Consider the following 27,734-nt stretch of genomic DNA (forward strand, 5'->3'; position numbering starts at 1 on the left):
ACTTTATTTGAATCTAGTAGACATGCCAAAATGATAGTGACACATGTTCATCAAGACATTCATCAAACTTCAAAAAAAGAGAAATATATTATTACATGCGCAGATATGAATTATAGACGTAAATAAAAACTACAATTGACAACCATGGACGAGCATATGGATCAAATGGAAAAAAGGACAAAAAAACAATAATATACTAGCTTATAAACATGTTCGGTACTCCACATACAGGCCAACTGCATCACGTTCTTGCTCCTGAGGAATAAGATACCATCTAAGGGGGGAGAAAGAAAATAGAGTTATTTGATTTGCTCTTAACTCTAGTCAAGGTTCAAGTTCAAAAGTTGAAAATGATTAAACCCTAAAATTTCTATGTTTCGAGAAACGTAATAATTGCATATAGGCCAGCTCCAAGTCATTCTCACTCCCAACCATAAGATACAGATCAAGAGAAAAAACAGTAACTGGACTTGCCTATAAAATTATGGCAAAGACCAAATAAGAAAGTTGCTCAACTTTACTTATAATACTGTACAAGATTAGAAACTACGTCCAACCTTCAGTGGAGGTGCTAATATGCAGAACTGATGACCAAACTGAAGTAGATGCGAAGCCTTCATGCTCATCAACAATTAACAATTACCAAGATGCATTTCTTCAATTATACCATGCCTGCCACAGAACTGCTAGTACTGACACTGTCTGAAGATACAGATAACTAGAAGTTTAGTTAGTACTTACAGGTCAGTCCTTGAGCATTTCTCACACCACAAGAAATACTGCAATAGCAAAATCTATTGTCCAGTAACACCTCTGCCGGAGTAGTCACCAGAAGTTTCAGCAAATGTCAAAGTACAAATTTACAGGGAGCTCTATAGGTCTATCTGGTTAAGAGGATCATATTCTTTCACTAATTGGTAGTGTATACTCCTAGTTGTTACAATCATGCAATGCCTGAAGAGCTTAAACACCCATCTTCCTGATATGAATACAAAAAAGATACTGGTGCTGTAGGAAACGATCATTTCCAGATAAATTGAGAGAATTTGCACCATATATTAAGTACAGTGCATCTAGAAAGCTTTTGATTTCCTTAAATGTACCATCTGGATCATCTTCCCCTAGCAGCAGATGAAACAGGTTCGAGTCATCAGACTTCCCAATTTCCAATAATAAAAACCTCTAAAATCCTTCTAGATGTACTTTCAAGTTTTCAGCCATATTTTCAATTAAAAACACAGGGATGCAATACAAATCTGCTGATTCATTTCCGCAACATGGAAATCCAATGGAATGAAGATAGCCTTCTTTTAATTGTCAGGACTATGGCCCAAAGAAGACTTGGTGATCTCTTGAGGAACATGGTGAACAGAAATTCTAATTGTACGAGCACTAGATAACTTATATACATCAATACACTCCTGCAAGTCTGCATCACATGTTAATAGGACCCATTCGGAATCATCATCCAAATACTTAAGAGCCACCAAATTTATATTGCCTATATTAAGCCGCTTCCCAATCTCTTGCTTCAGATCTTGAAAGCCCCATGTAGGCTGCAATTTGAATATAACTTTGTCTTCCCCATATATGGCTTTGACTTTAAGAGAATCATGTCGACTCCAATGCAAAGCAGCATGAGTTCCTGAAAAAGGTTGCTCACTAAGGAGCTCGTGACTTTGGGATCTAGCAAGAGATATCGGTCCTTCTTTAGCTGAGAGCTGTAATTCGATGGGGATCTGAATTTTATTAAGCATGCCGCTCTGGTTCTCCTCTACTGAAATTTCTTGTTTGATAGAAAGTTGAGCATTGCTGCACTGTTTAGTCCCACTGGAACAGCCAAGACTTGAACTAGAGCTGTGACTACAGGAGGAAGATGAAAGAGAATTTGATCCAGAAGTGTGAGAGCTCAATTTAGCTTCTTGCTGTTGATTTGCAGTTGAGGATTCTGGATTTTCCTTTTGCTTCAATGTGGAAAATGAGGTACTTCCTGGTAAACTTTCATTAGACCACGTGGCTTTTGTAAAATTCTCATAGAGGGAACTGAACTGAAAAGTGCCTTCAGGGCCATGAACTGAGTCAATAACCACTTGCAGTTTTCTTAAGGAGTGACCAACTTTCTTGATTTTTCGTGAAGGCCAACGGCTAATTCCATGCTGCCTGCATATCCTTTTCAGAGTAGTGGGGCACACTGAAAAAAAGCAGGGCACAGAGAGTAGCATGATCAAGTCTCGCTAAGTAAACATGACAATGACTTGCCCACCATCAAACAATTAGGAATACTCAACTTTTATTTTTTTCAGTCACTAAGCAAAATAATTCAATGCACAATACCTATTAAGGTGCGATAAAACTGAAACAGTACTAAGGTCAGTTGACTTGCTTATGAGGGGAAAAAGCAAAAGCCCCTGACAAATGTTAAAAAACTAGCATTGCGTAATCAACATTGTGCGGGCAAAGATATGACTGATTCGAGTGCGTATACATGCACTTGATTTGGCTAAGAGGAACAAAGGGAAATACTGTGCATATTGGGGAAAAGACTCAACTCACAAGTATGCTTGTAAATATCTAAATTTTGTATATATTGTGGGATAGAAAATATCAAAAAACCCTTTATTATGCTGTTTCATTTTCTATATGAAATCACCAAAAAAATTGGTGTTAATTTCCACCGCCAACTCATAAATGATTGATTAACTTGTTATGTCATTCTTAATCTCAAACATGTCAATGATTATGAGTCATGTAAGCAAACTAGTGATGCTTTCATAAATTTTAGACAGTGGTCACAATTATGAGTCATGCAATGGATGATTATTCATTTATATAGTAAAACTACGATTGAAGAGTAGCATCTCAGGAATGACAGAAAGGGGACAAAAAATTGTTGCTAGGTAAGTAGCATGTTATCTTCTAAATACTTCAAGAAAAGAACCAAAATGTTAGAGTTATTTGTCTTACCAGCAATGTTGCTATCAACTTACATGTTACTCATTAAAAAACTAAAATTACTCAAGGATAAAATATATAGAACATTTTGATTTCTTTATTTTTTTTTAATGTCTGCATCTTTATCCAAGATCAAGAAACAACTAAAACCAACTCAGGCATCATTATAATGGATTAAATTCATTATTGGAAGAATCTAACTCATAGCATCCATACCTATCAATATCGGTGTGTACCATTACCTAGGGGGGCATATCAAGTGTTGGTATACGAATCGATCCCCGTACTGAGTGTACCAAACTATACCAAGATGGTACCAATACAACGTCCAGTATCAAGTCAACAAATATTAATCTAAGTCTTTCTACTTGGTACTTTTTTCCTTTCATAAGTCATCTATGTATTTAGGCTACTAAAGGTACTAGTCTAGTATAAATTAATGGAAAAATTAAGGATTTTGATGCATCCTTCTCCATGTGCACAAGCAAAAGAGATAGTCATCATGTGACTATGGGCGATGACTTGAGTTTCTAATAAAACATCTTTCTAACAAAACAAAGCCCACTATCCATTTGACCTCCATGCGTTCACACATGCATCACATCCTCAACCAATACTAGCCTTCCATAACGAGGGAATCTTCATGGGCCCTATGCCACGTATAGGTTTTCTTAATGCTTCTTCGGCCACCATTTTTTTCCAAAAAGACCAACACTAACCTACTAAATCCAACCACCATATTTTTGGGAAAAATGGCTAGGCCTACTGGGCCTAGTTTCAGGCAAGTTTGAGTAGAGGCTTCCAGCCAATTAAACAAGGCTAAGCCTAGCATTTAAGGTCCAATTAAATATTAGGCTAGGCCTAAGTTGGCAAGACGTTGAAGAAGCACAACTTGACCCAACCCAAGATTGCATACATATGTGTATTATTATATCTCATCATTTCTTTCTTGTGAAGAGAAAAGTGAGGTCTTCAACTCTTCTCTAAATACCAAAAACTAATGTGAGGACCTATGTGGACGTGTGCTTTGTAATACCGAGATCCAGGCTTAGTCTGTTTAACCCAGCCCAAAAACCTATTAGGCCCAACTTACAAAAAAAAAAATCTTAAGCCAACACTTGCTTTGCACATGCTGGGGGCATTGAACAAGAAACAGAATTCCCAAAGGAGTTCTTCTTCCTTGTCCGACCAAGACTCCAAAATCGATTTGGAGTCGAATTCTAGCCTATTTTCCCTCCGTTTGGTTATCTATTTGAAGAGGATCCACCTCTCCCTTGAAGACGACAACCCCAACCCGAGATTTTGCCTCTCTTATTTCCAAATCTTCTCTAGAAAAGTCACTGATTAAGCTCATTGTGTTTGCCAAAAATCATGGTCAACCGTCACTGAAAATAAGGTACGGGTCCCTTGAATCTTTCACTAATCCTTCTCTTCGTTATTTCCAACCCTTACACTTTTGATTCTGGCTAGCTATCGCCAGATTTTTTGAAACATTAAGCCTTTGAATTTCCCCTATTTTGCATCATTATTTTTGATTTTTCTTTTAGGCGACGTTGTTGTTGTTGATCGCCGGACTAAGGATCCTTGTCTCCACTGTCGTGGGCCACATCCTCGGCCACCATTTCCCAACAAGGTAGGATGCTTTTAGCTTGGGAAAGAAGGAGATTCAAGAATCCCTTGTTTGCCCAAATGAAGGAAGAAGGGAGAAAAAAAGCTGAAAAGAAAAAGAAAAGAAAAGCAAGAAAAGAGGATTTTCTCTCTTCTTTCTCTCCTCTCTTTTACCTCTCTACAATTTTCTCTCTCTAGAATATTTCTCTCTCTGCAAAGTTTTTCTCTTTACCGTGCTTATTGTCTCTCTTTGCTATATTTCTATCTTGGGATTGGTAAATCTAAAGGACCATCTTCCATGGTCAGTCTAATCCTATCCCAATCTTATTCTAAGGAATCTAATCTATGGTACAACTTATTTCTAGTTAGATCCTATATAGGATTTGAATTTGAGATTTTAGTTTTAATTAGTTACAAACTAAAATTAATGCAAGAATATATTTTTGAATAATAGGTTCTGAAGGATTCTCTCAAGATTAAGTCTGTCCTTATTTTTGCAGATGTAAATAATGAACCATCTTTTCAAGATATTTTATTTAAATAATTTATTTTGAAAGCAAATAATTAATTTTTGATTTATGTATGATTTGTGAAATTGTATTTGAATGGAGAGTAATCTACAAATTTAAGATTTTTGAAAAATCATGGTTTATTGATTTATTATAAAATATGCATACATTGATTGAAACTAGGGCATAAATATATTATCTTGTAAAAGTATTTTGGCATACATTGGATTTGAACTCTCAATCTAACTATGTTATCTGAACCTTGCCAATGGAGATTGTGCATTCGTTCTCTAGACCCTACTAATAGGGGTTGTACATTAGTTCTTTAATTATTATTGAGCTCATTATTTCTATTCTGACCCTGCCACAAGATATAAGTGTGGTCATAGTCAAAGATTGTTGAGTTATATATCTGTGATTTATTTCGAATCAGATTTATGATCATGTATGTATATAAATATTTGAAAGTATCTAATTTACATAAATTAGAATGGAATATGTACTTATATTTATTTATGGTATTTGTTTTGAATATCATATCTTAAGATAATATCTGAAATATCTCTTTGAAATATTCTTTACTTACTAGGCTATCGAGCTTATTATCCTTCTTTTATTTTCAGATGCCGATACTTAGTTGCAAATGTGGGTGTTACTTGGGAGTAAGATCAAAAGCGAGATTTCGCACTATCAATATCGTTGAACTTAGATCCATTACTATTATTTTTAAGTTTTTAGTGAATATTTATTTGATATAAGACTTTTAAATTTGGTTATCCATTGGATTGATTAATTAATTGAAATTTGATTTTAAGTTATTTAAATTAATTCTAGTGTGATGCATTGATATCATGTTTGAAATGCCTTGCATATTTGTGAAGAGAGTTTTTCATAAGTGTGTGGTAGTTGTCGCGATCCCTGGCTCGTGATCTCAGGTCGGGGGCATGACATGTTTAGTCCCACATTAGTTGTACATTGGATAGATCTTGGATACTTAAATAAATCCAGGAATCCAAACTAACAATACCACTAAACTAGCCATTTCAGGTAAGATCCTGGTTCATCACAAATACTATCAGAGTTGATCTAACTGATGGTCCAAGGGGACAAAAGGACATTGCGACATGGGTCCTTTTGGGTCTAACCACAAGCTGGTCCTGTGATTGTGATTGGAGTCATTGGACCTTTATCTTGGGGAGAATTCTGAGGCTTGAACAAGGGGGTTGTGTTAAGGACTCATGTGATGGTGGGTTTAGTCCAACATCCGTTGTCTGTTAGGGGGGCCTTGGATAGTTAAGTAGGGCCAAGGACCTCAACTAATAACCACTCTTTACTAGCCATTTGGGTGAGGTCCTTGAATTTTGAAAATAGTGTCAGAGCTTGTAGCATATGTTGCAAGTTGGCAACTAAGAAGGATATTAGGTTGATAGCTATATATCGGGCCTCAAGCAAGTAACCAACATGCAACCTATAGTGGATCATACATTTAGATGAGACCAACACTTTCCTCAATGGCCTCTATTACCTTTCCAACCCAATGGTCACCTCTTTAAAGTGTGTGAGGACCTATGCAATTGTATGTTCAATTGTACATTCATGTGTGTCAAATAGGCTGTGGATGCTTAAACAAGGTCAAGGACTCTAACTAATAATAACCCCTAGCTAGCCATTTTGGATGAATTCCTAGGTTGTTACAATAGTATTAGAGCCAACCAGGCCCATGGTCAATGAGGACAAGGGGGATATTGAAATGCAAGCCCTTTTAGTACAGACCATGAAAAATTTATGGTGATTACTGATTAGGATTGGACCTTCCCCTAATAAGGATGTAAAAGTTTAAACTAGGAGTGTGTGGACCCACAAGGGCATGTTGTGTGTGCATCTGCATTTGTGAAGATGTGGACTACTTGTGCTTGGATACAAAGAACCTATGAAGCTTTTTTATTGTTGCTGGGTTTGGCTTTGGGCCTTTCCTATGCAGCTTAGGTGGAAGGCAAAAAAGGCCTCCATCTTGGGTCATGACCAGTGGTATCAAAGTTAACCCAACCTATAGTCCATGTGGACTAGGGGAAGCAGCAGGGCCCTTCAAGGTTCATCACGAGGCAATCATGGTGATTATGATTGGACCCTTCCCCTAGCCAAGATGTTAGGGCTTAAATGGGAGTGTGATAACTGATGACCCATAAGGTTATGTGTTTAGTCACATGTTGACCATGATTGGGAGGCCAAGGAACCTATTTAACAACAACTCTTAGCTTGAGTTCTTGGATCATTACAACTTACCCCTCCATCTATCCTCCCCTATCCACTCATCTCCCTAACTCTAATCCTAGCCCTAATTTGAGGGGCTACCAGATCATGTGTGATTTGTTGATCAGTATTGGTAACCACAAACTAAAAGGAAGAGGAACGAAGTCAAGATCAAGCTTCTACAACCGGCATAAGGGTAGTGAGATGAATCTCATAGGGCCTAGCAGCCTTCATCAAATTAGTATACTCTCTTGAGTCTTGACCCCTACCTTCCTTTCTAGAACTAGTCTACCACCACAGACACACCGTCACAATAGTGATACACTCATCCCTATCACCACCAAGCATATACTAGCTCTCCCTCCCTCCCATAGTGGAACGGCAATGATAGATTAATGTTTTCCCCAAGCTAAGATTTTTTGTTGGATTGAGCTTATCTAGAACTAAGGGCTAACTACTAGAATAGGTTCAAGCTCAAGTAGGCCCAAGGATGGACTAAGACAGTTTCAAGCTAGCTCTTTGGCTATTGATCCTTGGATTTAACCCAGCTTGAACATGGCCTAGCTTGAAAAATGCCTGGGTCAACTTACGGCACCTATTATCTTGGAGGCAAGACCCCTGCTGCAAAGAATCAATACCTACAGCCTGTAGGTTGCAACATTCAAAGATGATCGAGATTTAAGACCTCCACAAACTTAAATTGCAAAAGGGTTGGCATGGTGACAAACAAACAAAAGGGAGATTTACAAGTTTAATGAATATGAAGGGGAGGAACAAGTGAAAAAACAATAGGCATGATTGTAAGCATAGCCATGATGAACAAAGATGTAACCACCATGAAGGACGATGCTATTAAGAGGACATGAAGAAGACAATACGGCTAAAGAAGGCTGCTAGGGTGAGGAAGAAGATATGTTGAGGCCAGGCTTCAGTGATTGGACCAAGTAATTCAAGTCAGTGAGTGTGGAGATGATGGTAAACAAGGGTAGGCATGGTCACAGAGGGAGGTCATAGTGAGAACAATGGTAATAAGGGTTGCAAAAGCAACATGATTGCATATACCAAATGAACTAGTAGAAATATGAACTACCTCTTTCACCTCGCAATAGATTAATATCCACATTAAAAAGAATCAAAAGAAAATGACACCAATGAAAAGCTCAATTTTAAAGTTGTTGGGGCAAATTTTTTACAAGTATCTAACTTTCTAGCATGGACTGATCATCAATGCATGTCTGACACAATCTTTGAGCTGCATGTGAGGGTTCAAGTATTGTCCCTGAGAATAATATAAAAGGCACATAAGGATAAATAGAAATTTCTTTACTTTTCCTCCTGTGAAGATTGCCAATTGACAACTAATAATTGGGTTATTAGTAGCAACTCATTTTGAACACTTAGATGAAAGTATCAAGCGGTATTGATAAGTGTAACACCGAATGCAACATTTTATGTACAAAATTCTAAAAGCAAATAGAACTTATGATTTAAGTACTAATATATACAAATTAGTGTTGGATGTATGTCCTAGAAGCCAATCTTAACTGACGCATGTTATAATTCTAGAACATGATTTTGTACTTGATAGGCAGTTTATTTTCATTCATGTTGTATGTGTCCATAAATCGTCCAAAAAATTAACAAGATGATAACACATATTCTCAAAGAGTTGAGAATTTAAGGCATGTGTCATTGATGGTTAATTCCTAAATTACTCCCGATCGTAGGATCATAATGGAGATGGTGAATGATCTGAATAGATCGGTGCATGAATCGCTTCCTTCGAACAGATGAATCTCGAGTCTGCATTATAAAGATACTGGAGTGAGATTACAGGTGGTTGTTAGAGAACAACTGGCACCGAACATGACCAACATGAGAAGTCACATGGATGTCTGCTCACTCGTTAGTGACTTTCTCAATGCTGCAATAGTATGAATAGCCTTTGACCTGCAATGCCGCGACTACTCATAGTGAAGCTGCTGGAGTTTGACTACACAGAAATATTGACTCAATAAGTTTTTGTAGTGGATGTTAGCGACAGTTGGTTTATTGTGGAAGTAGGATGCACATCTAGATGGGATCTATCAATCTTAACAGAAAAGAGTAGTCCTATAGAATTTGAGAGGCTGAGTCCTTAAATCTATGGCCATAGTAGTGTGATTGACGGAAAAGAGTGTTCATAAAAATGACAGTCAGACTCGAGCTAATTGAATCTATCATATGATCGATGTTAAGGTTTGACGATTTATCCATGACCCACCATCTGATCGAGACTCACGATAGAGGAACTGAATCACACGGTAACTGTACCTAAAAATTCATCACTTTTATTCTGCTGGATTGCCACTACATCCTGTTAGGTGTCATTGATGGATTGTGAGACCCACGAGCATCATCTTGATGATCGATAATCCTTGATGGATAGAGTTGGAATGATTTCAATCTAGTGAAAGAAATTTCAATGATATTGTGTAGGAATCATAATATATCTCACTATCAGACAGAATAGAACCTATGGGATCATACACAAAAATTTTTTTTGACTGATCAGACGATTGAGTTGCGATTATAAATCGCAATAGGATTTAATCATCAATTTGATTGATGATTAATTCAACGCAAAAGTTGTAATATTTAATTTGCTAAGGATTAGTGAATTTTTGGAGGATTTAATTTACAATTGGATTACAATAGGGCTCAATTTAATTGAGCAATGGAGTTAGAATTAAATCTAATTGAATTAAATTAAATTTGATTTGATTTGGGTTTAATTGGATCAAGTCCTATTGGATTATGAGATAACCCAATTATCCAAGAAATCAATCCCTAATTTAATGGGGTGTAACCTAACTAATTTTTTAATTAGATTAGGACCTAATTAGATTCCTAATTGGGCTAGAACCTAATTAGTTAATTGATTATAACTAATTCCTAAGTTAGTTAGGATTGATCCAAGAATTGGTCAGAGATTAAACCAAGATTCAAGAAAGACCTAGTTAGACTAGGACTCATCTAGATCTTGGCCGCCCACCCCATGAAACCCAACTCCACACTAAAAAGAAGGGAGGTGTCCAAGAGTTGGACGCCCCCAAGACTTCTAACCACTCTTCTCCACGCTAAATTAAGGCCACGCCCAAAAAATTATTACACCCCACATATTATGAGGACGCCACATTGTTTTCTCCATGGTAAATATGATTTAATGTGAAGAAGTTCACGCCCCAAGTTGGAAAATTCTGCACCCCTAAAAATCAGAAGTTGAGGCTGCCCCAAACTCTATCCCATAAGCCTCTCTTACACGCCATAAAGTTAGAATTAGACTCCTATCCAATTCTCTATTCCATGCTATTAAAGAGGGTCTTTAGGCATGGGGTTATGGCGTGGGTTCTTTGCTGTTTTAACACAGAAAAATCAGATTTAAGGCATGAGTTTAAGGAGCCCTTTTAATGTGAGAAAGCTACGGTTTTTCAAGGGAAAAATCAGAAAAAGATGGCTCCCTCGCATAAGAAAAAGAGAGGAAGAAGATCTTCCTCATGGGCTGAAGAAAAAGAAGAAGAGTTTTCCTTCTTGTGCGTGGATTTAAGAGAGGAAGGGTTCCTCCTTGGAGGCGTAAAAGGAAGAGAGAAAGGTTCTCTCTCATGCATGGAAAAAGAGAAGAAAATGTTCTTCTCATGAAGCTTTTGATCAAGGGAGCTTTTGATAAAGGAAGCTAGCAAGGTTCCTCCTTTTCTTTTTTTCCTCTAAGAGAGTCTTGAGAGAAAAAAAGAGTCTTCTTCAACTGTCAAGATGCGATCTCTGCAAGAGAATAAGCACCCCAATGAGATCAAAAAGCTTCTGATCAGATCAAAGTCTCGTATGGATACTCATAGAGGCCGGACGTTTGTGTGGCTTCAAGGAACCTTCCGAAGATATCTAAGATCATCAGTTTGCAGGTGAAGATCGGCCCGTGTGAAGATCCAAACTTGAAAAAAGGAAAAGCGAAACAGGTTCGCGATGCGATCATAAGTTTATATTAAAAATCAGATTATGTTATTTTCTGCATATGAACTAGATCCTTAGGTGCTTTGATATGATCTATGCTTGTTATGATTAAAAGTATTTTAATCTATTATTCCGCTGCATACTTTAAAAGTTTTTGAAATCTACATGCACTAGCACCTTAGAAATCCCAACAATGCTATCAGAGCCATGGGTTCATATGTATGAAAATTAACATGCATGATTTGAAAAGTATTTTCAAAATCTAATTTTTATTCAAACATGAGATGTATAGCTGATTATTTAGATCTAAAATTTATTTAGATCTGTTTTTGTAATTCATATATTAGATATATGAAGGATTATTTAGATCTGAAATTTGTTTAGATCTGATTTTATAATTTGTATATGAGATATATGAAGGATTATATAGATATGAAAATTATTTTAGATCTAATTTTTAGTTCGTATATATGCTATATGAAAGCATGCTTAGGTCTGAAATTAGTTTTCATGATCTATATTTGTTCATATATATGATATGTGATTGCATGTTTAGATCTGAAATTAGTTTCTATGATCAGAATTTAATTCATATATGTGATATATGATTGTATGCATGATCTGAAAATTGTTTCGAGTTCCAAAACTTACTTTTCATACCAAAACTTTAGATCTAAAAATTTAGATTTAAGATCTAAAATTTGTGTTTATGCACGAGGAATTGGTTATTGGTAGATCAAATTAGGTCATGTAATTGGATTACACCTAGAATTTTGATTTGATCATAATAGGTCTAAATCAATTTAGCGATTAATCAAACTGAATCAAGTGTTGATTAGGATTAGGTCAATAGAGCTTAAGATCATACAATCATTATTGATCGAATCGATTGACACCCATATATAGAATCGATTAACCTAAGGACCTAATTTGACTCTATGACTCGAGCCTGCTTCACCTAAGCCAATTTATTTGGATCAATTGGTGTCTAAAGCCAGTAATTGAGAGGTGGTTACTTAATGAGGACCCTTGATCCATCAAGAGAGAGCCTTCCACAAATCTCTACTTATCTGACCAATTTGGAAGATTGAGTTTTAAATGTGGTTGCTTGATGGTTTGGTTTAGCCCATGTCAATTAGATCAGTCATGTGATGACTGATTAGATGAGACTTAAATGAAACCTCTTCATAAATATTAAGTATATCGATCTTTCACCGTTGTATATGTGCGGGTGTGCTATCGACATTGATTATTCTCGGTTGGTCACAGTGGTTCAGTTGTATTGAAAATATGCAACCACTCTATTAGCAAAGAGTTGCTCCAAGATAAAGATGAGGTTGGACCCAATAATTATTAAGTGAGGGACCCAATGACGGCTTTGCACTTGCTTGTGAATGGTGGATTGGGCTTAACTGAGTGTGGTTAATAACTGTTAGGTGAGCCCACATGACTTAGAGACCAACTTGCTGCAACATACTTAGAGAAACATCTGGGCAAAGAATTGTCCATGCATCGATGTGCATGTTATCAATAACTATTAGATGAGGTGCACGGCATCGATAGGACCGCAGCACCTACTAAAAATTCAGTTGTTGCGTTAGGATTCTCATTTCTCCACTCGAAGAGTGTAGGGATCCAAAAAAATAGTGGGAGCCTATTTGCTTCTAAAAGTCCCTAGAGTTAATATAAAATTAAATACAAATATCTAACTAGAATCTTTATACTCTGCGATTTATTGTATCAGCTTCCAACCCTTTAGTTCGAATCCTAGACATCAACCATTCAATCAAATCCGTTACATAGACTGGCTTAGAAACCTAAGCATCGTTCTTCATTTTTAGAAAATTAAATCATGTTCTCAACTAAGATATCCTTATGTTACCAGCTCGTCCGATCCATAGTCAATGAGCTATACTTGATAAATGAATGGACAATGACAATAAGGGTAGTTGCTATATGTTGGCATCTATATTAGATAAACTCCAACACATGCACGAGGATATGTATACTGCCAAGGACATGCTGACTCATCTGTAAGAGTTGTATGGTGATCAGAGTCGTACAGCACATAAGATGCATGATAGGCAGCTTAACCATGATCACTGTTTGACAATGATCAAAGACATTAAGGAGCTTGAGAAGCTTGACATGACCATGCACAAGGAATTGCTAGTGGATTTGATCATGCGATCCCTTTTTAATTTGTATGGATAGTTTATAATAAACTACCATATGAATAACTATAGCACCTTATCTGAATTAGTTAATATGTTGGTAACTAAGGGATATTGAAAAGTTCAAAGATACATACCTGAAGAGCCTAAAGAAATAAAGACACGTCTGGAGAAGGCATGTCGAAATTGCTCAAAACTGATCTTACGATTTTCTCTTTTCTCAGTTGAGTATTAGACTCTAGTGCCTATTTATGCACTTCAGTATAGGGTCTAAGAAAAGGTAGAGGACCGAGTGAAGATGAAGTAACCCTTTGGGTCGGCAATAGGGCAAGAGTTGCTGCTATGGCTATGGGCACCTATCCTCTGTGACTACCATTTGGATTTAGTTCTTAGAGACAGTCTCTATTATTTGCATAGTGATGCATCCATGAACTTATTTGAGCATACAGTGAGTGCCATTGGATCTGAGAGATCCAGAGTTGAGACAAATCTGAAGTACATGTGGCATCTTAGGCTAGATCATATAAAAGAAGAAATGATTAACAAACTGGAGAAACATGAACTTTTGGGCTTATTGACTGTTGAGTCATATCTAATCTGTGTATCCGCTCTTTGAAAAAAATAACCAAACTACTCTTGTGGGACAAAAAAAAAAGACCACTAAAATACTTATCTTGGTACACATTTGATGTGTGCAGCCCATTTGATGTGCCAGCCAAGGAAGATTATCTCTACTTCATTATCTTTACTGATAATCAGTTATAGTATAGATATGTGTATGAGATATAAATTTGAGATCTTTGAAAAGTTAAAAAAATTTAGATGTGAAGTAGAGAAGCAAACCGAAGAAATCTAAGGGTACTTTGATTAGATCGAAGAGGTAATACCAAAGTTAGAAATTTCTCGATTATCTTATCATAATGGCATAGTTTCATAGTGGACCCCTCCTAGTACATCTCAACTCAACGAGGTATTTAAGAGGAGGAATGGGACTGTATGAGATATGATCCGATCTATTATAAACTTCACTAATTTATCTATTTTTTTGGGGACATACTTTATTTTTTGAAATTTGCCCATTGAATAGGATTCTCTCTAAATTTATTTCTACCACACCGTATGGATTTGACATAGTAAGAAACCAAGTCTTGATCATCTCAAGATTTAGGAGTGTCCAGTCCGTGTCAAGTGACAGTAGATGGACATATTAGAGGCTAGATATATGAGAACTCATTTCATAAGGTATCCTAAAGTAAAGAGTTTGGGATACTACTTTTCAATGGATCACAATATGATTGTGAGCCATCATGCTACCTTCTTGGAAAATTAGTTATCCAATATGAAGTAATGAGAGAAAAGTTGAGCTTGAAGAAAGTCTCTGAAGAGCAACAAGTCATAGGACCTATAGAATTTATTCATAATGAGCCAGTACATATACTACCTCCTCCACCTCGTGAATTTAGTAGGATCTCCCATCCTCTTGAAAGGTACTTAAGTATGCTTACAGAGGATGTAGAGAAAGTGTTTCTCATGGGACAAAAAAAATATAGAGATGATCCCAGAACCTACAATGAGGTGATGTTGGACATCAACTTCAAGAAATAGATGTGTAGACAGCTTTTTTGATTGGATATCTTGGGAAGCTATCTATATGGAGCGGACTATGGATTTCACTTCCAGTGATAGAGATCACACTACAAAGATCCATACATGAACTTAAGCAAGCATCTCAGAGATAGAACATTTTTTTCGATGATGTAATCAAAATGTTTGTTTTCATCAAGAATGAGGAATCATGTGTTTACATGAAGGTTAGTGAGAGTGTCCCATCCTCACATCGGTTAAAATATGGTTGCATATAAAATTCTTCATGAAAGACCTAGGGCAAGCATCTCATATTCAGGTAATATAAAGATCTATAGAGATTGATCTAAGTGGATGCTTAGGTTTTCACAAAAAAATACACAGAAAAGATGCTGAAAAGGTTCAGCATAGAAAACTCTAAAAGGGGTCAGCTACCCACTTGGGCATAAGAGTACGCCATACTATGTACTCGACTTGATATAGCTCTTGTTGTGAGTATCACGAGCAGATATCAGTCGAATCTAGACTGAGAGCATTGGACTGCCGTGAAAACATCCTTAAGTACTTGAGAAGAACTAAGAATTTATTTCTAATCTTTAGAGAAGGGTCAGAGCTAAGAGTGAGAGGATACACGAATACTAATGATAGAATATCCACATCAGAATGTATTCTAGTGCAATGTTGGTTCGATATGTTGGAAACGTTTCAAGCAACCAATCAATGAAAATTGAGTACACTATAGATGTGTAGGATGTATTCTGGTTCTAATGTTGTTGCAAAATTAGTTGTCATATCATCAGATGTCATGATACTGTATTGCAAAGACAATGACACCATAACCCTTGCTAAGGAGCCAAGGTCTCAATAAAAGTCCAAGCATATAGAGCGGCGATATACATGAATACCTCGAGTAGAAATACATAGAGGTGCAGAGAGTAGACCCCAAATAAGATGTGGTAGGCCCACTGGTTAAGTCACTTAGTCAGTCGAAGACTAAAACCTGTCTTGAGAAGATGGAGCTTAGGTATATGACAAATTGACTTTAGTGCAAGTGAGAGATTATTGGATGTATGCGTTAGAAGCCAATCTTGGCTGATATATATCATAATTCTAGGATATAATTTTATACTTGACAGACAGTTTATTTTCATTCATGTTGCATGTGCCCATGAATCGTCCAAGAGATTAACAAGATGATGACACATATTCTCAAAGAGTTTAGATTTGAGGCATGTGTTATTGGCGGTTAATACTTAAATTACTCCCGATCATAGGATCATCATAGGAACGGTGAATGATCTGAATAGACTGATGCACGGATTGCTTCTTTCAGACAAATGAGTCTCAAGTCTGCAGTGTAGAAACCCTGGAGCGAGAGTGCAGATGATTGTTAGAGAACAACGGATACTGAACGTGACCAATATGAAAAGTCACATGGATATCTACTCACTCGTTAGTAACTTTCTCGATGCTGCAGTAGTGTGAATATTTCTTTGACCTGCAATACCACGACTGCTCACAGTGAGGCTGCTGGAGTTTGACTACATAAAAATATTGACTCAATGAGTCCTTGTAGTGGATGTTGGTAACAGTTGATCCATTATGAGAGCAGAATGTGCATCTAGATAAAATCTATCAACCTTAGCAGAAGAAAGTAGTCCTATGAAATTTGAGAGGCTGAGTCCTTAAGTCTATAGTCATAGCAGTGTGATTGATGAAAAAGAGTTTCTATAAAAATCACAATCGGATTTGAGCTAATTGAATCTATCATATGACCGATATTATGATTTGACGATTTATCTATGACTTGCCATTTGATTGAGACTCACAATAGAGAGACTGAATCACATGGTAACTGCACCTAGAGATTCATCACTTTTATTCTGCTGGATTGCCACTACATACTGCTAGGTGTCACTGATGGATTGTGAGACCCACGAGCATCATCTTGATGATCGATGATCCTTGATGGGCAAAGTTGGAATGATTCTAATCTATTGAAAGGAATTTCGATGATATTGTGATAGGGATCACAATATATCTCACTATTAGACAGAATAGAACCTATGGGGTCATACACAAAAGAGACTTTTGATTGATCAGACGATTGAGTTGCGATTATGAATCACAATAGGATTTAATTGTCAAGTTAATTGATGATTAATTCAATACAAAAGTTGCAATATTCAATTCGCTAAGGATTAGTGAATTTTTGGAGGATTTATTTGCAATTGATTGCAATAGGGCTCAATTTAATTGAGCAATGGGGTTAAAATTAAATCTAATTGAATTAGATTCAATTTGATTTGATTTGGATTCGATTGGATCAAGCCTTATTAGATTATGAGATAACCCTATTATCCAAGAAATCAATCTCTAGTTTAATGAGGTGTAACCAAACTAATTTCCTAATTAGATTAGGGCCTGATTGGATTCCAAATTGGGCTAGGATCTAATTAGTTAATTGGTTATAACCAAAATATCCTGAGCCGGTACTGCCGGCCGTATTGGCCGGCCAGCGGTGCAATTCGGTACGGTTTCATATCGTACCGAACCGAGGCGAACTGACGAAGGCAAGCGGACCCGAATCGGAAGAAAAAGAGAAAGGGAGAGAAATAGAAAGAGAGAAGGAAGAAAGAAAAAAAGGGAGGGGAAGGAGCCGGTGGGACCGTCGGACGGCCTTCGGTTGATCGTTGTGGCCGCCAGAGGACGCAATCCACGAGTGCGGTGTCGTGGGCATAAAACAGGGACGCCCCCTGTTTCACGAGTTTTTTTTTAAAAAAATTGTTTTAAGTGAAGCCGGTAAATAGTTTGCTGGCTTCATGATTTTTGACTTTTTTTAAAAAAATCCCTGAAGTCGGCAACTGGGTTGCCGACTATATCAATTTAAAACAAAAAAAAAGATCACTCGACCGCCCTCAGGCTGTCCATGGCTCCGCCTGCTCGACTGCCCTCAGGCCGTCGGCGTCAGCTCGCTAGCCACCGAGGGCCTCGCGACAGAAGCACCGTCCGTCTGATAGATCTCCTCCCCTCCGAGCGCTCTCTCTCTCTTTCTCGCTCTCTTGAAAGTCCTATTGGGCGATACAGAGCTCGAAAGCTCTCCGACGACCGCAGTCGGCCACCGCCAGCCTCCGCCAGCTCCTACCCTCCCTCTTCTCCTCTCTCTCTCTTTCACTTTTTCTCTTTTTTCCTATCGTACCACCGATGTACCGAATTTATCGGCTGAATTGTATCGATTCTCCGTCGGTCTAGTACAATATGTGGTGTACCGACCGGTTCGGCACAGTATGAAAAACCTTGGTTATAACTAATTCCTAAATTAGTTAAGATTGATCCAAAAATTGATCAGACATTAAACCAAGATTCAAGAAAGACCTAGTTGGACTAGGACTCATCTAGATCTTGGCTGCCCACCTTATGAAACCCAACTCCATGCTAAAAAGAGGGGAGGCGTCCAAGAGTTGGACGCCCCCAAGACTTCTAACCACCCTTCTCCACGCTGAATTAAGGCCACGCCTAAGAAATTATTACACCCCACATATTATGAGGATGCCACATAGTTTTCTCCATGGTAAATGACTTAATGTGAAGGAGTTCACGCCCCAAGTTGGAAAATTCTGCATGCCTAAAAATCAGAAGTTAAGGCCACCCCAAACTCTATCCCATAAGCCTCTCTTACACGCCATAAAAATAGAAGTTAGACTCCTATCTAATTCTCTATTCCACGCTATTAAAGAGGGTCTTTAGGCGTGGGGTTGTGGTGTGGGTTCTTTGCTGTTTTAACGCAGAAAAATCAGATTTAAGGCGTAAGTTTAACGAGCCCTTTTACTGTGAGAAAGCTGCTGTTTTTCAAGGGAAAAATCAGAAAAAGATGGCTCCTTCCTGGTGTGAGAAAAAGAGAGGAAGAAGGCCTTCCTCGTAGGCTGAAGAAAAAGAAGAAGAGTTTTCCTTCTTATGCTGGATTTAAGAGAGGAAAGGTTCCTCCTTGGAGGCATGAAAGGAAGAGAGGTTCTCTCTAATGCATAGAAAAAAAGAAAAATATTCTTCTCATGAAGCTTCTGATCAAGAGAGCTAGCAAGGTTGCTCCTATTCTTTTTTTCCTCTAAGAGAGTCTTGAGAAAAAAGAAGAGTCTTCTTCAATCATCAAGATGCGATCTTTGCAAGGGAGCAAGCATCCCGATGAGATCAAGAAGCTTCCGATCAGATCAAAGCCTTGCGTGGATACCCATAGAGGCCGGATGCTTGTGCAGCTTCAAGGGACCTTCCGAAGACATCCAAGATCATCACTTCGCAGATGAAGATCGGCCCGTGTGAAAATCCAAACTTGAAGAAAGGAAAAGCGAAACAGACTTGCGATCTGATCACAAGTTTATATTAAAAATCAAATTATGTTATTTTTTGCATATGAACTAGATCCTTAGGTGCTTTGATATGATCTATGTATGTTATGATTAAAAGTATTTTAATCTATTATTTCACTGCATATTTCAAAAGTTTTTGAAATTTACATGCACTAGCACCTTAGAAATCCCAACAATTAATACCGATAAACTAGATTATATTGGTAAGTTACTAGTATCAAAATTTGAAAACCAATGCAGGCATGTGCATAAACCCAAATTACTTTTGCACTAGAAAGATTTTTGAGTTATCATAACGGTTAAGGAACCTAATTACAACTTATGGCTAGTCCTTTTCGGGAGAGGTCCTGGGTGATTATAAATCATATCAGAGTGGGTCCATCCAAGGCTGCAATCTCGATATGGGATACCATATCGATACCTTATTGGTTCGGATCAGTATGATCGGTATAGGATGACCAGGATGACCCCTAAGTCATTTTTCTCAATTTTTATCTTGATACGCCTTGGTATAGGTCAGTATGCTTTAGTACGGGTTGGTACATGAGTTGATACGAGATTGTATACCTCGATATAAGGTGGTACACCTCGGTACGGACAGTATGAGTATGAGTATGAGGTTTGTACTAACTCGAAGGGAGGTTTTGTACCAATTTTCTTTTGGTAAGATAAGATATGGGATGGTATGGTAAACCATGTCTGATGGGTCCATCCCATGGCATATGCAGACTAGAGCCACTATAACATGGCTTTTGGGGGATGAGCATAGGATAGGTGTATGTAATTGGATTTGATTTGATTAGATTTTGATCCTTAGCCCGGTAAAGAATGCTCAGACTTAAACAAAAGGAAATATATGAGGATTTATGCAAGCATGCACATGGTCCCATATCAGTTGTGCACTAAGAATATCTTAGACACTTACATAGGGCAAAGTAACTAAAATTATAACCTTTGGCTAGCCCTTTTTGGGTGAGGGCTTGGGTCATGTAGTATATCTTCCATAGTATAATAACATATTGCATTTCATCTATATTTTTGTGGTGCCATGAATAAGTTATGTACCATGTGTCAAGAATGATGTCACACTGTATCAACACATGTTGAACCACAAAGGTCACAATTATTCGTAAATAATTCAAACCTTGTAAAGATATGTTCTTCGGAACCCTCACATCAATCGTGGCAAACTTTAGAGGTACATGGACTGAAAGGCGTTCAATAGTCCATAGGTTCAAGCAAGGTTTTACATCCCAGCGGGACGGAGGGCATTCCGTCCCGTTTCTGTGAGAAAACGGGACCGAGACAAGGTCAAAACTCCAAAACCCATCCATGCAGAGAGAGAATAAGAAAGAGGATAGGAAGATGAAGAAAAGAAAAAAGTGAAAGAAAAGAAGAAGAAGAAAAAGAAAGGAAAGAAGAAAGAAAGGAAAGAGAGAATAAAAAAAAGAAAAAAAAGAAGGGAAGGGATAAGAAAATGAAACGAAAAGAAAACAAAAGAAAGGAGGATGGAAAAAAAAGAAAGAAAAAAAAGGAAGAAAAGGAAAAAAGAAAAAAAATGAAAGAAGAATGGGAGAGAAGAAGGATATCTACGAGGATGCCTGATCGGGATAGTTGTCAGCATGGGACGGGACAGTGAGGCATCCCGTTCCATGAAAATATCGAGACACCTCCGTCCCACGAGATTTAAAACCTAAGGTTCAAGTAATTAGCCCATAACTCTTAATTTGAGCTCATATTTGACATTAAAACACCCATCCTAAACATTAAGGACCATCGTTTTCCCTCTCCTTTGATCCAAATCCTTAGCCTTATCCCTAGACCTATAACTAATAAGATTTGTTGCATAAAACTCATCTTGAAAATCTAAACAAACATCTAACTTTCTATCCTGAAACTTTAGCCTACAAGCTAGCCAAATGGATCCTTATCTTATGGTATGCCCACTATTTGTTAGTGCATATGATAATAGAAAAATGAAAAATATGACTAGATCATCATGGTTTAGCGACTCCATGCTGTTATATGACAAAATAAATTAATAATATCAATAGTTAACCCTAGAAAAAATAATAGAACATGTGATTCAATTAGAGAGAAGAAAGGATTTTTCTCAATCCATTCAACTTGAATCTCTTAGAATAGAATAGAAAAATGCAAAGAATTTTCAAAAGAAGACTTCTAAAGCTTTTACTTTCACCAATTGAATAATAAAATGAATCATAATCTCTCTATTTATACTAGTGAGATCTAGGTCCCAAAATCTAGATTGGATTTCTTTTCTAGTTAGAAGATGTTATAACTTCCCTAAATAGTTGCAGCTATTGGAAATAATTATGAGAAAAACTAAAATCTTCCTGGAGCTAGATCTTGACTCTACATTAACTTTGTCTTCTGCCACTGCCCCCATTCTTTTTAGATTGGCAGATACACACAGTTAAAATCTTACTTGAAAAGGAAAATTTTACATTGATCGGCTTATTTCAAGGTGCAAATGTTGTAATAGCCTAATAGGTCCATATTTATTGTGCGATGAACCCTTTGGGAGTGATCACACTCTTATAGTAGTTGAGAGCTTTGTTTTGGCACTTGGTGCACCAAGAACTGATGTATGAGAAAATTATGGCCTTTAGAAATTGCACTTCATGATAGAGTTTTGGTGTGGCAGATCTTGTTCCAAAATCTCATCCAAACGTGTCTAGAGTGGCCAGAGTGAGGTTTGGCAATCCTCCTGAATCAACTAAAACAAAGTTCACTAAATGCAATCACTCTTGAAACTCATTGCCACAAAATATGTCAGTTTTCTCTACATTCTTTTTTTGGGATAGATAAGGATGAAGACACATCCACACTTTAAATATCCAGGCCCAAATACTTGGGGATGTACCACCTAAGATTCAATCCAGAATCTCTGGTTGCTAAGGGCTGTGTCCACTAGGATAATCCCAATTTGGCATACTCAGTCAACTATGCTAAAACAAGAAGGATTAAAAAAACTTAGATAAAGTGTTGGAGCGCATCGAGAAGAGATATAGTTGGAGCTAGATAGTTCCCATCCACTTTGTTACTAATACCTATTTTCACTAATGATAGTCGTAAGTTATATTTTCACATTGAATTTATACACAGGAATGGATATACAAAGTTTCATCCTCATTTGATCTGTAATTGGAATATTAAAAAAATCCTAGGAAACATGTGCAATTCCATATACATATAGAGATGCCAACCACCCTTAGCTCCGTGGATTGGTACCCCTGTCCAGATGGGAGAGATTCAGTTTTGAACCATGGTAGAGGCATCTCCACCACATTTCTCCAAACAAAAATGTCACATGCTGAGATAGGTCCGCTGACCACAATATTTTGTGTCCCTGTTCTCGAAGCCCATACCTAATTCATCAACAGATGTTCATATCATATACATATATAGTTCATTCAGTATTCAGTTGATGTCGATACTAGTATCCTAATTGCCAACTGAAAATGGGTGTATATTGGTTGACCAAAACAACTGTTTATTTGATTATTCTATATCCCATCAATGCTCTATTTAATGAATCTGAGATAAGCCTCTAGGGTGAATTATGTTTCTTCCTAATTTTAATATTTAAAAAGGAAACTCTTATAACTTTTAAGCTTAATCAACTTGCCAGAGGTGCTCTAATGGGCATCAAGAAAGAAAAGTGTACTACAAGTCTAAAAGGGTATTGCAAAATTGTTAAAGGCATGAATATAATGCAAAAAAAGTCTCAAGAGTAAGCAGGGAAAAGACAGAAGTGCATTTGTAGTTGGACTATACCAATGTCAGCTATAAGCACATACTTTTGTACACTTTAATAGATGAACTTCTACCAACACAAAAGAAATTGGTGATTTACATTATATGTAGATGATGCTATGTTAGTTAATAAAATAAAGTTGAATATAGAAGTTGAAGGATGAGGAACTAAAAATTAGTAATAGCATGTCATAACAAATCCTAGTGGAAATTTAAATGAAAATGAGTTCCCTGCAAAATGATGGCCCAGTGATGCATATCATTTTCAATATATTGGCTCTGGTATACAAAAGAAGAGATAAATGAAGTCATCAAGGCAGATCTATTTTAATTAGAGGTCATATGAATGGGAGCGGTTCTTCTAAGGTGTTCTATGATCAGTGTGTGCCTACAAATCACAAGGAAAAAGCTTATAGAAACAGAGACAGGACCCCTAAAGCAATATGGACATCTAGGATGATAATTTGAATGAAGTGAAGAACATAACTTTTGAGGTGAAGGTTTAGCTTAGAGCTGATACTAATTTAAGGGTGAAATAATAGAAGACCAACTAAGATGGCATAGGAAAGCTTTGTGCACATTCATAAACTGTTGACAATATTCTGAACACAAATGAACTCCTTGTAACCATTACAACAATTCTCCTTGAATTACAATCAGTAGGAGCAGTGTCACTATTTTGTCTCTGTTACCTAAATGCCATAATTTTAATTAGATTCTCCTAATGCTGCTTTAACATAATTTTTTTAACATAAATAAAAAAGTTATTATAATTTGCTTAACAAAAATAAAAAAAGTTATTAAAAGAAGATAAAATGGTATATTAGGGAAAAAGCCTATAGACTTAATAGTTCAGTTCAGCAATATATTCCATAAAGTGGAAGCATTGATTGACCTGACATATATGGCCTTGATATCCAATAGCCAATAGAGGAGAAATCCAAATATTTGTAGGTAACAAGTAATGATCAACAAGAAGATAATGCTTACCCCCAAGGCTCTTTGCAGCATCTTTTAGGCTACCAGCAAAGTATTTTTGAAGCTCTTGCAGACCGATAGTTTTTTCTGTTTTTGTGCGCCTCTTTTCCATTGCTTTCTCAGTATTTGAAAAGCCAGGTTCACCAGAAAAAAAAGTTTTATGATCAATACTATCTTTAGTCAACTCTTCCTCATGCTGCTTGAACTCCGAGAATATCTTTCCAGCAGGTAATACTACTTCCGAGGTATGCCAGACACTTAATCCTTCAATCTCCTGCTCATTGAAGTCCAGCGGCACAGAAGTGGGAAGAACACTTTTTCCTCCATTTTCTTGTGTCTCCCTGATACTTCCACTCCATGATGATACCTCCCCAGAAACTCCTATCATAGGAGATTCTGTTAAAAGATTATCATCATCATCCAATCTTTGACTAGTCTCTGAAACAAATTTGTCAGGCAAAACATTTGAAGAGTTGAGTTGAGCAACTTGTAAAATAGCTTCATGCTCCAGCTCCTTGGATGTGACTACCCTCAAGCTCTGGCATACTTGTTGGATGGTGATGGACAAAGAGTTAAGCATCAGCTTCTGTTCCTCATGTTCAATACAATTAATAGGTAAGAACAACTCTAACACAAAGTCTGCGGTTCCTGTATGAATACTTCGCAGTCGAATAGCCACTGCAGCCCTTAGATGGAACAATTTGGCATGGTGTGACAGTGGATATTCTGTTTTGCTGAAGGCAGTTATATCTGATGAGAAACATGGTTGATTTGTTGTGAAGGCTTTACCAGAAACACCTTGACCTTTAAATAAGTGGTGCTCAGAGCATGCCTGGTGAAAACCCAACATGGTAGGATCGCGAACATAGCAAGCGACATCAACAGTGGAGACACAATCCTTATAATTTTCATCAGTATGGCGACTGCCACTTTTACCTTGTTGGATACATGAAATCCAAGTTTGAGCCAGTGGCAAACTGTGGGTCTCGCAAACTGCTCTTAGGACCCTTTGGATCTCAGGTAAAGCAACTTGATAAGATTCATTGCACACCTGAAAAAGAAGAGACACTACATATTATTTATAGGAGGATGTTTATTTGGGATTTTTTTTTTTTTTTTTGCAAGTCTGTCAGCTCACCTTTACATGGGGAACCCCAGGAACTTCAGAACTCCTAAGATTAACTGCCTGCAAACAACAGTTCAGTTCCTTTTAGCTAAAACACAGAGCAAGTATGAAGAAATTTGAGTGGTTCTGCCTCCCTTTTCCCTAAAAAGAAAAAATAGGAAGTAATCCATCTCTCTCTCTCTCTCTCAACTCTCTGGTCTCTTTCATAATTGTCTATCAATTGATCAATAAAAAAAAATAATTGGCCTATCAACATATTATTAGGAGGTAAAAATTATAAAACTCTTTTAATCGTATTTGTTATAGATCAAAATGATGTTTCTACATATGACCAGCAACATAATTAACTTTTTTAAGTCTTGCCAGTTCACAAATGCATAGGAAAACGATAAAGAGAAATTGTTAAGCAGTCCACAGTTGAGTAGACTGTTTCAAAGCACTTCCACAAAGCCAGAACTAATGATCCATTCAGTGGAAAAAAAAAAGCAATTTGGCAGAAAGGAACAAAACTGGGAAATTTCAAGGCCAGAAAGAGAGGTTAACTTTAACAAGGAAAATTTAGGAATAAATGAAAAAAAATCAAAAAAATCGTATGAATAACCTGAAACTTATCTAAGAAATCAAGAAGGATAAGATCCCTAAAACATTTTTTTTTCTACAAACAGGCAGCAGAAAATTACTTGGATAAATTGAGTTTCTTAATGTAAAATTTCACAATCATCATACTATATCAACACAGCACCAAGTGAAACAGTGAATAAGCACCTGAAGAGCATTGCAAATATTTTCGAGATCAGAACTGTAATTGATTTTCTGAGTTGTCATCACCACCTCCACAACTCCTAAGCATGACCTGCTATTCCTATCAAATACCGGTAGCGCAAGAGAGCCACGAACATCGTATCGTTGAGCATCATTAACTCGAGGATATTCATAGTGGCTGAAGTAGCGCACATCCGGCGTCCACTCAGGAACCCTCCCTAGAAAAACCCGGCCAGGCAAGCCCACTGCCACATTTGAGTTCTCCTCAGCTGAAAACTGATATTGCGTCGAGACCGTCCTATAATTCACAAGCCTCTGACAAGTTGAATCAAGAGTGAAAGGTTGGCCACGTGTAGTAAGAACATGTCGATCTCCTATCCTTGTAGGCACCCATATCTGAACAAGGACATCACCATCTCTCTGTGAATCCTTAATATAATTTATAGCACGAATTAATCTCTCTTCCATGGTCTCCATGTGAGCACTTGGCTGAATCCACCAGCTCGAGTGTAGCTCAGAGCTGGGATTATTCATACGCAATTCATTCAGTTGAGCTGAAAATTTGGGTTGTTCCCCGGCGTTTGGATCTGGAGATTGCATTCTATCAAGCAGTTCTATTTGAATTTCATCTGAAGGTAGATCCACAGAGAAAACTGACCTTTCTACATCATCTTGATTATTATCTTCCGGCAGGACTGGATTGCAACCGCCATTGCTGACCTCGAAAAGAGGAGAAAAACCTGAAGAGCTGAAGGGGCTTGTAGAAGTAGAGGTACCCGGTTGCAAGAAATCTGAGCAATCGAAGCCCGGTACAGATAAAAACTCATCCATGAGATCCAGCTCCACAACGACATCTGAGAGGGCTCTTTCTGGTAAGCTAGCCGTCGGAAGAACGTTATCCTCCATCACTGAAAATTTTTTCTTTTCACATCATAGAAATCCAAATCCAGAACAAACTTCACAAAAGAACCCAAACAAGATACAGAAGCATACCACTAAGCACAAGGGATTAGCAGAAAAGCATGAATTAGCGTGTTTGTGTGATTTTGAATTGAAATCAGTACTTTCAGAAGGATAAACAACCACTGACCAAAGGAAAACCAAGAGGAACTTTATTTGTGGCATGCACAAAGAAGAAGCAATAAGGGCTACCTTTTGCTTTTCTTTCTTTCTTTTTTTGAGTCTTTGAAAGCAGCAGAAACACCACAAAAAACAAAAACAGAAAAATTAAGAGGACAAATCAAATAAGAACAAGAGGAAAAGGTATTATTCACAGGCCCACAGATACATCAAAGTCATTGGAAAATTGAGGACCAACTACTGCAAAACAAATCCAACTTGCTGGAGAAAGAGAACAAAACAAGAGGCCCACTTTCTAGGAGATTATTCTAGCATGGGTTTTATCCTTTATTCAAGAGATTACCGCATCAGATGCCAGAACCCACAACAAGAGCTTTTTGAGACCAAGAAAGCTGACAGGAAGAGAAAGAAGAGAGAGCCCCCACACAACAACAGTCAGGCACTCATGTCCCTCCCCCTTGGTCCTATGGGCCTCTCTTTCCCTCTTCCTTTCTGTCCATCTCAGTCACCACCAAAGGATCTCCAGCCATTCAAAGGCCCTGCCGTTGCTGCCTACAAAACCCCCCACCTCTCCTTCCAAAAGCAT

General features: G+C 37.4%; 1 protein-coding gene across 3 annotated transcripts; it reads right to left on the reverse strand.

The window, feature by feature from the left end:
• Positions 1-283: 283 nt before the first annotated feature.
• On the reverse strand, positions 284-27,734 carry LOC105042657 (protein NLP1). 3 transcript variants are annotated; one of them, XM_010919946.4, is made up of 5 exons: positions 27,492-27,734; positions 26,072-26,976; positions 25,319-25,366; positions 24,193-25,231; positions 284-2,191 (listed from the first exon to the last, which is right to left on the reverse strand). In XM_010919946.4, exons 2-5 carry the CDS (start codon positions 26,972-26,974, stop codon positions 1,311-1,313), a joined length of 2,871 nt encoding a protein of 956 aa, XP_010918248.1. In that variant the 5' UTR covers positions 26,975-26,976; positions 27,492-27,734; the 3' UTR covers positions 284-1,310. The 3 variants fall into 3 exon arrangements, with proteins under 3 accessions (XP_010918248.1, XP_010918249.1, XP_029119702.1); XM_010919947.4 differs by lacking the exon at positions 27,492-27,734 and adding an exon at positions 27,062-27,440; XM_029263869.2 differs by lacking the exon at positions 27,492-27,734 and having other exon boundaries at positions 26,072-26,655; positions 26,727-26,867.

Source organism: Elaeis guineensis, chromosome 4 (genome assembly GCF_000442705.2).
Source record: "Elaeis guineensis isolate ETL-2024a chromosome 4, EG11, whole genome shotgun sequence".
NCBI classification, from domain to species: domain Eukaryota; kingdom Viridiplantae; phylum Streptophyta; class Magnoliopsida; order Arecales; family Arecaceae; genus Elaeis; species Elaeis guineensis.